At 39.0% G+C, this 12,949-nt stretch overlaps 1 protein-coding gene across 1 annotated transcript; it reads left to right on the top strand.

Annotated features, from left to right (window-relative positions):
- Positions 1-3,750: 3,750 nt before the first annotated feature.
- fscn1a (fascin actin-bundling protein 1a) lies at positions 3,751-11,112 on the top strand. The gene is made up of 5 exons (XM_046835188.1): positions 3,751-4,739; positions 7,382-7,538; positions 8,012-8,133; positions 8,644-8,811; positions 8,939-11,112. The coding sequence occupies exons 1-5, from the start codon at positions 3,917-3,919 to the stop codon at positions 9,142-9,144; spliced, it is 1,476 nt and encodes a 491-aa protein (XP_046691144.1). The 5' UTR covers positions 3,751-3,916; the 3' UTR covers positions 9,145-11,112.
- Positions 11,113-12,949: the final 1,837 nt, after the last annotated feature.

Genomic DNA, 12,949 nt, shown 5'->3' with positions numbered 1-12,949 from the left:
TTTAGAATAAAGAATTGCGCCAACACTGAAAGGAGGTGTCATAGGTATCTGCATCTATTTGTATGCTACTATTTTTACAAGCTCGATTTTTACATTCGAGATCAGAGATCTTATCTGTGTCACACAAGAGCATCATTTGCATATAACCTTTTATGACTTATAGCTATGTATAAAGACTTATAGAGATTGTTTAGAGAGCACTTACTCAAAATAAAGAGCATTGAAAAATGATCATTTTTGCTGCAAAGCATCTGAATCTCTAATACAGTTTTGGGTGGTGTTGTAAATCTTCTGTCTGCTCTCCTAACTTTTTGTACTTACAGAGGAACACTTTTCTCTAAGGACAACTCAGGTATATGTAGCAATTAACTATGCTCACGATTTAATGACATTAAAACAGTAATGCAAATTCCAACCCTGTAAAAACAACCAATTAAAGGAAAAAAGCTTTCTGATTTGGCTAATGCAGTTGCTACTGACCTGCAAAATCTTCTTTTTGTTGACCATACCATCAGCTAACTTGTTCACTCTAGCAAACTATTATCACTTTACTGGCTTCTGGGTCCTAAAATTTACTACTACAGAATCAGTACAACACATCTTTTTTAAATGAGCAAATAACTTCTATCTATTATTTAGTAATTTGTCTTCAATTATCATTTTATCATGGTTAAGTTTGCGATAGATCCAGAGCATATCCTGGGAACTCTAGGCATGAGGTTGGAATACTCTCTGGATGGGACGCCAATCCAACGTTTAACAGTCACGCACTCTAACACACAGGGGCATTTTAGCATAGCTTATCCACCCACTGATATGTTTCTGTGAGCTGCGAGGAAATCAACATGTTTACAGAAAACATGTTCACACCTGTCAGATTATGACAATATTGTTTGAGGGTCTGATTATGAATAGTCATGACTAGCAGGTATAAAATATTCATAAATGTATCCAAGGAATAAGAACAAAGCTCAAACAATACATTATGTTTTTTAAAGGGAGATGGTTTTGAATGGCAAAATTTTGCAAAAATAATAACAACTATCTTCTCACACACTCACACACACACACACACACACACACACACACACACACACACACACACACACACACACACAGGATTTTACTTCATTTTGGTATTTTCTTGTACTTATGATAATATAATCTCAAAAAATTGTAAAAAAAAGAATAAAAATAAACTACAAATACAATACAAAACGACTGTGTTTATTTAAGAGACTTGTTTGTATATCATAGATATGTCCTTTCATTCAAAACTGAGCAGAGTTAAATGAAACAAATGTGGTTTTCTACAGTACAGTAACTTTGCATCAGTAAATCCTTTGCTGTAATATGATCCACAAAATTTGACTGTGAAAAGCACAAGGTTCTATTGTTTAAAAAAATATATATATTCCCCAGATATTGCATGATATCTGTAAGTAAGTGTTGGGGGTTTCACACACTTTTACATGCAATTTGTTATTCCCAGAGTGAACCATATGATAAAACAAAGTTTGTCAGCTCAAACACACTCCCTGACTGAACAGCTGCCAGTATTATTCGGATGGACCTACTGTTTATTTGACTGTATCTTCCTGAACCATGCAATGCGTGTGTGCAGGCTGTGAATAGATCTTTGTGTAGAGAAACAGTTTGAGTTTTGTTTCCTCTTGATAAAGCAGGACTTTGTCAAAACCGCTCATTCCACTAGAAAGTCCTTTACCAGAGTAGGATAAACATTCTGTATTGCTCATGCTCCTCAATAAAATATATTCAACTTGCAATGCTTTGAGCAAAAATTTAGCAAACACAGTTAAATAACCATTGCACATTTAAAAAAAAAAAAAGAAAAAAAGAGAGAATATTTGCCTTGGTTTTAATTTAAAAAAATATATAATAAAAAAAATAATAATAATAATTAATAAAAAAAAAAAATATATATATATATATATATATATATATATATATATATATATATATATATATATATATATAAATATTAGATTTACTTTTAAAAATAACAATGATTAATAAACTAAACATAAATAAAAAAATTTAATTCTATTTTTTTTTTTTTTGCATATGCATTACTCTACAGAATTATTTCAAGTCCTGTTTCTCCGGGGTAAAACTTTGAGGTTACACACATTTCAAATATTTTTGTTCTCCTTTACTATAGAGACAAGTCTAATAATTTTTCAACACAAAAGAGATCGATTTTGTTGACCTGATCAAATATAATTAATACATAAATAAGACATACACGGGTAAAACAAATGTTAAGCGCAATTATGAGCACAATGAAACCTCCACAGGTCTAAAACATTATAATCGTTCACAGATGATGGAATGAAAAAGAAACATCTGGGGAACAGAGATTCATAGCAAGCTGTTTGATAAAACCTACACTAACGCATCTTACAAAACTTTAGTAAGTTTCATTAGGTTTAAAAGCAGCAGTGTGTTTTGTAGAGAAATGATGGCAAATGGAAATGTTTAGTTTATGCATACTGTTAGCATGTTTGGTGACAGAATAAGACTTCATGCTGTACAAGAAAAAGCACTGTATAATGTATATCAGCAGTGCTTTGGAACAGATTTGTGACAGTTGGTTCAGAGGCTTTGGATTAATAGCAAACATTCATACATTAATCTCTACATTAAATAATTTGTTTTGTACCAGATGCATCCTGACTGGTGGCAGATGTTCCAGTTGAGGGTCTTCAGGAATGTTTTGAATCAAAGCATCCATGAGATTTAACAGATGTAATGAATTTTGGTCAAAATAAAAGTTTTTTTTTTATTTGTTTCTTATGTCTTTATTTTATGTTTTGTTTGCCAAAATCGCAACAATTTATCGCAGCAAATTGCAGAAGAACAGTGCTGCCAATAATATTTGTATAATAAATAACTCCAGGGTGTCCAGGTCAACCATAAATTTGTGTGGAGTTTCCTATGTCTTCTTTTCCTCTGGGTGTTTGTCTTGTTTTCTACCAATTTTAAAGACTGGTAAGAGGTTTGGCTTCATTAAAATGTCTTTTAGTGTGAAGAAATGTGTGTGTTTGTTTGTACTTGGTGCCCTGTAATGGACAGTTCATGGGGTAGGTACATCTCATGCCTATAGGCTCTGGAACCACCTCAGCCCTGCCCTGGAGTAGAATGAAGAATAGGAGATAGCTTATTTGTTTAAGATGTTGGACTACTGATCAGAAGGATGTGAGTTCACATCCCAGCACTACCAAGCTGCCACTGTTGGTAAGAACCTTAACTGCTCAGTTGTATAAATGAGGTCAATTGAAAGCTGAGTGAAAATGTGTGCCAACACTGTGCATGTACATTTGTTAAGTGCAAAAAATTTGACCTGTGCTTTGATATTATATATATTATATATATTATATATTATTATTTTTATATATATTATATCATTTTCGTATTAAAATGTATTCCTTCAGCCAAGACAATTCCCAAGTTTTTGGGTACAAACATTTGACCTATGAAGAAAGTATAAAAAATAACTTGAAATGTATTTATATTAATATATTGATACCAAAACTGACAAACAAATAATATTGAACCCCATCATTACCAGTTAAATAACAAAAACAGGCCATAACCTGCATCAGGTATTTCAGTCTTACAGATGTGTTACTGAGTTAAAAAACTACAGATGTTGGAATTCTTGTAAAATAAAAAAAGTGGGCGGGACTATGCGCCTGACATCACTCACGTGTATAAAAGCTTCAGCTGCGTGCGGACGCGCGCGCTGAGAGTGGCGACGCTGCCCAAACAAAGAGCCAGGAGACACGCGCGCACACGCACACGCACAGAGGCATCACTGCTGCAGCAGCACAGAATCTCTCCCACTCACACACCTCCAGTGCAGTAGACAAATTATCCTCAACCTACAGCCAACATGACGTCTAACGGAACCAGCGACATGCTGACCATCCAATTTGGACTCATCAATTGTGGAAACAAATACCTAACGGCTGAGACGTTCGGCTTCAAGATCAACGCGTCCGCCACGAGCATGAAGAAGAAACAAATCTGGACGCTGGAGCAGGACGGTGATGACTCGAACGTGTTCTTCTTGAAGAGCCACCTGGGCCGCTACATCGCCGCCGACAAGGATGGCAACGTGACCGGAGACACCGAGGCGCCCAACGACGACTGCCGCTTTGTGGTAACGGCGCACGATGACGGCCGCTGGTCCCTGCAGTCCGAGCCGCACCGGCGCTACCTGGGCGGCACCGAGGACCGCATCACATGCTTCGCGCAAAGCTCGGGCCACGCGGAGAAATGGAGCGTGCACATCGCCATGCACCCGCAGCTCAACCTGTTCAGCGTGACGCGCAAAAGGTACGCGCACCTGAGCGCCAAGGACGACGAGGTGGCTATCGACCGCGACGTGCCGTGGGGTGTAGACTCTCTCATCACACTCGTCTTCCATGAGCAAAAGTATCACCTGCAGACCTCGGACAACCGGTTCCTCAAAAACGATGGCACCCTGGCGCAGAAGCCTGACAAGAGCACCGGCTACACGCTGGAGTTCCGCTCGGGTAAGGTCGCCTTCAGGGACGGTGTGGGGAAATACCTGGCCCCATCCGGACCCAGCGGCACCATGAAGTCCGGCAAGAGCACCAAAGTAGGCAAGGACGAGCTCTTCATCTTGGAGCAAAGCCACCCTCAAGTAGTGCTCACTGCTGCTAATGACAGGAATGTGTCCACCAGGCAAGGTAGGATGGACATTTTGTTTAGATGGTTTTATCATCATGGTCTATAAATGTGTGCTCCAGTTATTTCCCAGTTACCCATCAGAATCTGCATAAGACCAGAATGCATGATTCAGCAGCAACAACTGTATAATTAGTCATCATTTAAATACTAAGAATTTTCATCCTGATTCCTTCATGATTATATATCATTTTCTTAATTATGGATCCTGTGGTTTGTGGTTCCTATGTTTAAATGGCCAAAACTACTGAATGAAAAGCAGGAGCCTGCAGAGGTCATCTCTAATGTTCACGTCCATAGATGTTTTAAAAATGCTTCCATTATGTAGCATGAAAGTTGAACGTGGAATATGTTCCTCTTGGGGTTTTTTTTAGCGATGGGTTGGACCGCTGCATAGCAGCATCCATTTTGTATTTCCTCTTTTCCTCTCTTCCTGAGCATGCCTGTGAATGTTGAGATGGCAGGCAGAGAGTCCAAGGCTGAAAATAATCTACTGGTCAGAGTCAGCACTAAGGCTGGACTGTGGAATTCCACAACTGCTGCATTGTGGAAGATCCAGTTTGTCATAATTCAATTGTGAGCCATTACAGTCCACTCAGAGGAATTGGCCGGCCGGAGGAAAGCCAAAATAATGGATTTGATTGTATTGAAACTTTGCCGAAATAAGACAAGATGTCATAATGTTTGGATGTGATGACCCGGGCCCCTCCCCCTCTATATCAGCTGATTTTTTTTTTTTTTTTTTTTTTTTTTTTTTAGGAGCAATGGATAATCCTTTGAGGGTTGTTAGTACAGTGTGCCCTGCACCCACCATGGCAGGACTTCTGGTCTCAGGCCTGAATAGTGTGGGTGGCATGGCGGTAGCCATGAGCTAAAAGCAAGCATTCTGCACGTGGTCTCTGCATGACATAATGGAAGGGGTTGCCTTTGTTTCTTAGGGGTCCTGGTTTTCTTTTATGCTGGTGGAGTGAGGGACTGCTGTGATGCTGTGCTTCTTCATGCTTTAGAGATTTATTGCCATAAGCATCTGGATTGCATTAGGAACTTCTTGTTGCAACTCATCTGCATGCTTTGCAAGTCCTCTGGGATCAGAATGCTTTATGCCTTACTTGAACATGAGCCTTGCTAGTAATTTAGCTTGTCAAATGTGCTAAAAGTTGTTTAGTCATCATGTTCTGTGGGGTTTTAGTTCCGTCTTTGTTTGCCATGTGCAGATTTGTGTTCTGAGGAGGCTGAGATTTTCTTCCTTAGGCATGAGAAGGGTGATGTGGTTGAGCTGAGAGAACAAAGGCAGTGTGATGTGGCCTTGGCTGCCTGTGCTCCCCAGCTGCTCGACCTCATAAGCAGTCGCGTTCGTCATGACAATGCCGCCTGCCTGGAAGGGCAGCGGTCCCTTTATAGAAAAACACTGATTCGCTTAAGCAGTCTGTCATTTAGCTCATCTCAACGCTGAAAGATCAGGAAAGTTCCCTCATCCATGTCCTGCTGTCTGTCTCTTGCGGGTACTGCGTGGATCAGTGTGCCGATCCACCACGAATGCGGAACTGATTTCCTGCCTGCTTTTGTTCTCCCATATTGATACCAGCTGCAGTAACATTCATATTGCTGACAAGACAAATGTTCGGCCGAGTAGCTTTTTCAAGGCCTATGAATTTGTTAGCAATAGCTCCTCCTTGTCTAAATAACATTTTAAACCCAACATTCTCTCATTGTGTAAGAGCAAATGTCTTCGTGGTATCTGAAGCCATCCTTTTGATGTCTGATTGAATGGCAGCCTTGCTCCCCTGCTCCAGTTGCCATGGTGTGAATGGATGAACTGGGCATCTGTGTGTGTGTGTGTTTTGGGGGTAGGGTTATGTCAATCAGTGGCTTATAAAAATTGCTGCAGAAGAATTTAGCTGCTTGGGTCCCTAAAAAATGAACATATTCCCTTTGGTCAGTCTGTTCTGAAGCAGGGTTCTCCATAAAGATTTTTCCACTCACAGCCATGTGGTTCTAATCGTGGCCATTTATTTTCCTTGCTCGCTCAGCCTTGCATATTTTAGTGGAAATTCAATCTTACTTTGCAGAGGCCAGGCATCCAGCACCATTGTGCATGGCTAGACATTTTAGGTGGTTGTTAAAGCAGGAACATATACAGTTATAAAGTGTCCTGACTGGACATAAAAATAGTTATTTTGACTGTTTACTCAAAGGACTGACATCAGCTCATTTTTATGTGGGGGTTCTGCAGTGTTGCATGACTCATTGTATAACTAATGTGTTTATAATTGAACTGTAAAGATTTATAAATCAGCATGTAACCGATGGTCTGCTTTTCTTTAGCCTTTGTAAACCGGACACATTCTGGCAGACTGAGTCACAACTGTTCTGTCAAGATGCTTAGTGGGAGACATGTGACTGCATATATCTTTGTAGAATATTAACTCTCTATTTCTGAGCAAAATCAAAAGGCTGCTGATGTACCCGGTGTAAATAATGGGTTAAGTGTGACAGGAAATCTTCACTAATCTCTGAGAACAGCTTTAGTTGCAGATAGACAATGTGATGACCAGACCATTTTCTGCCTCCTGCTGATCAGAAGACAAGACTTCTGATTACCCTGATAGTGAGACTTACAGGGTTCTGCTCATCCCTCTTTTAGGAATGGACCTGTCTGCCAACCAGGATGAAGAGAGCGATCAAGAGACCTTTCAGATGGAGATCAGCAAAGATACAAAAAAGTGCTCTTTCAGGACCTGCACTGGAAAATACTGGACCTTGACAGCTAATGGTGGACTGCAGTGTACTGCTTCTACCAAGTAAGTCTTTGGCAAAAGGTTCAAGGCACTGGATTGTGTAGCTAATAATATAAATGGCTTTCTGTTCCTGCTGAAGGCTAAGCAAATATTACAAAGGCTATAATACTGGATAGAGCCAAGTCCTTCACTCAGTTTTTTTGTTTTTGTTTTTCTGGCATTGTTTTGAGTGTTTTGAAATCCCCCTTACAATTATGTAGCAAGAATCTATATAAAACCTTTACATATTCTGCTTCTATGCTCTTGTACAGATTGTGTGGGGTCAGCAAAGTTTAGATGGGGTAAAAGAGGGTAAATGGTGAATGCCATTGGGAAGGTGTACCTACGGCCCCTTTTTGGCTCTGTCCTCATTGTGTAGCATTGTGCTGTAATTGGTCAGCACTTGTTTTGCAAGCGGAGACAGGAGCGGGGAGCCTGGTTTTCTATGCATGTTCATACACTAATTAATTTGTATTTCATCATTTCTTTGCAATCAGGACTGCCAACTGCTATTTCGATATTGAATGGCGAGGCAAGAAAATTACTCTCCGTGCCTCCAATGGAAAATACGTGGCAGCCAAAAAGAATGGGCAGCTGGCTGCTACCGTTGATTCTGCAGGTGAGTTCGTTTTAAAAGTAAAAAAAAAAAAACCTATTTGCTAAATGTTTTCCAAAAGTTTATTTAAATGATAATACAGCCATGCTCACAATGTACCCACCAGTGGCCTGTTTATAAATCTCAAATCATCTTAAAATAATGCACACATGAATGTGAACAATAATTCTACCTAGATAATGCAATCAAAAAAGCAAGTACTACTTTCCTTTCTTCATTCTTTCCTTCATTTCTTTTTGTATCCTTCATTCATTCATTCACTTAATTTCGTTATATTAAAACTGTCCTGCACCAGTAAAGGTGTGTGAATAATCATAGCACTTTCCGCGTACGTATCTATAAGAAAGGAACAAATCAAAATTCAAATAATAAGAACATATTTTAATGAAGACCCCAGGCCTTTTTTGGTTTTCTTTCAAAATGGGATGATGCACATATAGATGGTCTGAAACGATTAGAAGGATGTTCAGGATAACCATATTTTCCATGCTCATGTTTCTATTTCCCCTGTAGGAGAGTCTGAGGAATTCTTGATGAAGCTGATCAACAGGCCAATCATTGTGCTGAGGGGAGAGCACGGCTTCATCGGCTGCAGGAAGGTCACTGGGACTCTGGACTCCAACCGATCCTCCTACGATGTCTTTGGCCTGGAGTTTCGTGATGGTGCCTACAGTCTCCAGGGTGAGTTGGCTTCTCCACTTAATATTAATAACTGTGGACTAAACAAAATGTTGTTTTACAATGTGGATTCTTGAAAAATCTTTTGAAAAATCATACAATGTTAAAATGTATGAATTCTGTTGATTAGATTCCACTGGGAAATACTGGATGGTAGGAAGTGAGTCTTCTGTTGTGAGCAGCAGTGATACCCCAGTCGATTTCTTCATGGAGTTCTGTGACTACAGCAAGGTGGCCATCAAGTCACTGGAAGGGAAGTACCTGAAAGGAGACCATGCTGGTGTTCTGAAGGCGAATGCTGATGACCTGGACAGCTCCACTATGTGGGAGTATTAGAAACCCTCAAGTGACCACCATTTTGTTTTGTTTTTTTGTTTTTGTTTCCCTACATATTAAATCTGATGTTTTTTTCACCATGAGCACAAAAGTGGGTAGGAGAGTAAAATGAAGGTCTAAGAGTTGAAGCAGTTTGGGTGGTTTAAATAAACTCCAGTGATAAATACTCTCTTTAAAATAAGCATATTCATTCTCCAGCATTCTGGTGCCATGGAATACTAGCAGTGTTACGCAGATTTCATAGGCCAAAACTTAATGTGTGTCAGCGCTAAATTTCTAGAGGTTGCTTTTATCTGCTCCCTAGATTTCGTATACTGTGGTAAAGTCTTGTGGTTTGTTAACTGATTTGACTGGAATTAAAAATTGATGCCGAGTCTGAGGAGAAGTTTGTACCCAGTGTTCTCACAGGTTTGCTGGATCTCCTCAGAGACAAATTTTGGGTGGGATTTTTTGCAATCCCTTTCCTTGTCTTTGCACAGTTCTGTAAGAGCCTTTCTCTTTCAATATGTTGTGTTTTAGGAGAACGTTGTGTTTACTGATGCCTTGTCAAACTCTGTGAGGATTAGCATTTTTCCGGTCATAACCTTCTCTATAATATTGCCAGGCGTTAGAATCCCATTGACCAGAAACGGCAATATTTATTGGTAGTTGTATGAATGTTGATGTATGACTGTCTTGCCATACACAGTTCTAACGTGTGTCCTTTAACCACTGGAATGTCCTGTTTTCGGCACTGAAGATGACTCTGACCCGGTTTTTTGTTTTAATTACTGAAGTATGGCTACAGTCTTGTGTGTAATACAGTATGTATTGGATAATTTTTTTTTTTGCTTGTGCCATTACATTTCATTTCCCTGTAAAAGGAAAACTGTGAAGAGAGGCTTACTATGGTCCTTCATCTCAACTCCAGTTACACATCATAATGCCAATAGGAACGAAAGTCTTAAATTAATTACTGCATCTGAAGGATCGACTGTTGTTGGTGTTTAGTTATGAGGCTGATGTTTCTGATCTTTTTGATCCAGTATGTTGTTGCAGGTTCAACACTATTTATGCTAAATTAAGACCTACCATAATAGGTCAAAGTGGGAGGGTCTGTGTTAATTGCACATGTAAAGCCAGCATTGGGTTAATCTGGAAAATGCACAACTGTTCAACTGGAATATTAAAATGTAACTGTTGGGTTCTGTTTTAAGTTAAAAGGCACAGACATTATCATATACCTTTTCTGCAATATGGACAACAATCTTAGGAATAAGCACCTTCACAAAACATAAATATATATGTCTATTCAAATCTTTATTATACAAAATAACTAGAGCTAGCATCACTTATGAATGAGGGGTGAGACTTGACTGAGATCTCCTAATTTGACTTTACATTATTTGGCTAAAAGTAAAATTGATTGCAATTAATCTACTATTGTAATGAAATTTGCTTCCATTTCTTATTGACTTAAAGGTTGCATCGTAGATGTATTGTTTACTTGGATATCAGTGGTACATTATAATTGAAGGGTATAAATCAGTCTGCTAATGTAATAATTCTACCAATTGACCCAATCACATGCTTGGTTTCGGGGAAAAAAAAAAAGAAAATTGACCATTTCACCTTAAAAAAAAAAAAATCAAATTGGTGCTGTTATCAGTTTGTGTGAGCCTCAAACCTGTGAAGACTGTGCAACTGCATAAACACCATATGATTCATTAGTCAGAGTTTATGTAGAATAAAATAGAGAATTCATATAATCTACCCTTACATTCGGGGTTTCTGAATACTGAGATCATAAATGCAAGAGAGTGGTAATGACTGTGCCTTATGGTCATACTGGAAAAACACAACATTCCACATCTATACTTTGTAAAACTTTACTGACTTCCTTTTTTATATTGTTTTGATATTATGGTTGCTTTTCTTCATGTGCCATGGGTACAAAAAAAAAATGATAAATTGGATTATGAAACTCTACGTGTGGATTTGTCATTTGTTCTCATTACACACAAAGTTCCAGAGATAAAACTCTTCAAATGGAGAAAAACTGCATTTAAATAAATAACAACAACAACAACACAGTAGTACTTGTTTTTTAAGAAGAGAGAACCATTACCTATGTAAAGTACACTTGAGGAACTTTAAGGAACACTTTTGGGCGTATGTAGCTCAAAGTGGTTTAGTCTAACAGTTCCTCTGGAACGACCTCTAAATTCACTGATGTATGACTGGACCTTCCTGAGTTTATTTTGAAAATTCATCTCAAGCTCAGGGGCAGTGAGAGGGGAGTGTTTCTACACGACTGAGATTGCTCCTGAGAGCATTTTTTTTGCTTTCCTGGCCACTGTTCGGCTCATCAATGAAGTCTTTGTGTTGCTATTTGACTAGAGCAGTAGTTGGCTTGTGGTTTGCAAGCTCATCCATCATATTTGGTTAGGAATTCCAATTTATGGCTAACTAATCATCGCCTGTTATACAATTCATTCACAAGAATAATCTTTTGAATTAAAAGCAGATGAGACCATGCCAATTCTCTGAAGCTTTAGAATTATTTGGTGTAACTCGAGTAAAGTCTGAGATGTTTCTGTCCACGTGGCCTCGTCCCCTCCTCCACCAGGGAAACGCCTAACCCAATAAAGAAACACCCAGAGAAGGCCTTTAATCTGCTTTATTTTGTGTGGAGGCCAAAAAACAGCCTGAGAAATGTTAGCAAGGTTAATTATCAGTGCTCCCAGGGGTCCATGCGACATGTGCACCATACATTAGTATTAAAATGCTTAATGGACATGTAACTCATTAGGAAAATGGTTTAGGCAAAAACAGCATGTGACTTTTGTAAGAACAACCGAGTATAGTTATAATTTAAATGGCTCAAATTATGTTCAGGCTGTAATCTTTTCAGGTGCGTGCTATAATATATTCTGGTAAACGTTTGTAGATGCGGTCACAAAGACCCTCAGTGCCTGGGTGGAGCCGCTTCTGAAAAGAAATAAATAAATAACTCTTAAAGGGTTAAATCATCTTCATGCAGGCTGCTATCATGAACTAAGGTTTCCATGGAAACCAAGAGTGTGTCACTTGAAGAGGCTGGTGTGTGTGGAAAGAGAGGCAGATGCAGGATGTAGCTTTCTAAAAAGAACAGTGGGAGAAAAAAGAACAGACATCTAACAGTAATTACCTAAATCAGATCCAGGCAGTATCTTTAGCTGAACTGAACGGCAGAGGCTGAACATGACTTCACTACACTCTGTCTGATCCAAGGTTATGGGCCTTTAATTACTGTAAATCAGAGTGCAGATGGAGTTCAGATGTGTACTGTATTCTTTGGCATTGGATTTACATGATCTAATTAAAGCAGGGAAGTGTATAAACATATAGGTTTACAGCAGCCCATATTGTGCTACTAGTAAAAAGAAAATCTAGCAAAGTTAAGCAGGAAGCACGAACTGTATATAAATTCAAAGGGCTCAAATCCTCTCTGAAAGGTTATCATTGGGTTGCCGAAGTTATTTCCATTATCCCAGTACTGAATGCAAAAACAACATTCAAAATGACTCAGAGCAACACAATCAGAACTTTTCAATGCACCACCAGGAAAACATTCCAAATAGCAAAACAAAGAAAGAAAAAGATTTAACATAGTGGGTCTCAATAGCTTGGGGTCGTGAGGAAACCAGCATCCTGTGTGCACACATCAGTGTTGAGTGTTTACATTGTCCTCTTCACAGTGTTCTGGGTCAAGGGAGATTCTTCGTCTAATGGCCGCATAAGAAATGGGCAGCAGCTGCAGTGATCACATGTCTGACCCCCAGCA

Source organism: Silurus meridionalis, chromosome 22 (genome assembly GCF_014805685.1).
Source record: "Silurus meridionalis isolate SWU-2019-XX chromosome 22, ASM1480568v1, whole genome shotgun sequence".
Classification (NCBI taxonomy): Eukaryota; Metazoa; Chordata; class Actinopteri; order Siluriformes; family Siluridae; genus Silurus; species Silurus meridionalis.
The sequence above is the reverse complement of the archived record's forward strand: the minus strand, read 5'-3'. Positions and strand labels throughout refer to the sequence as shown.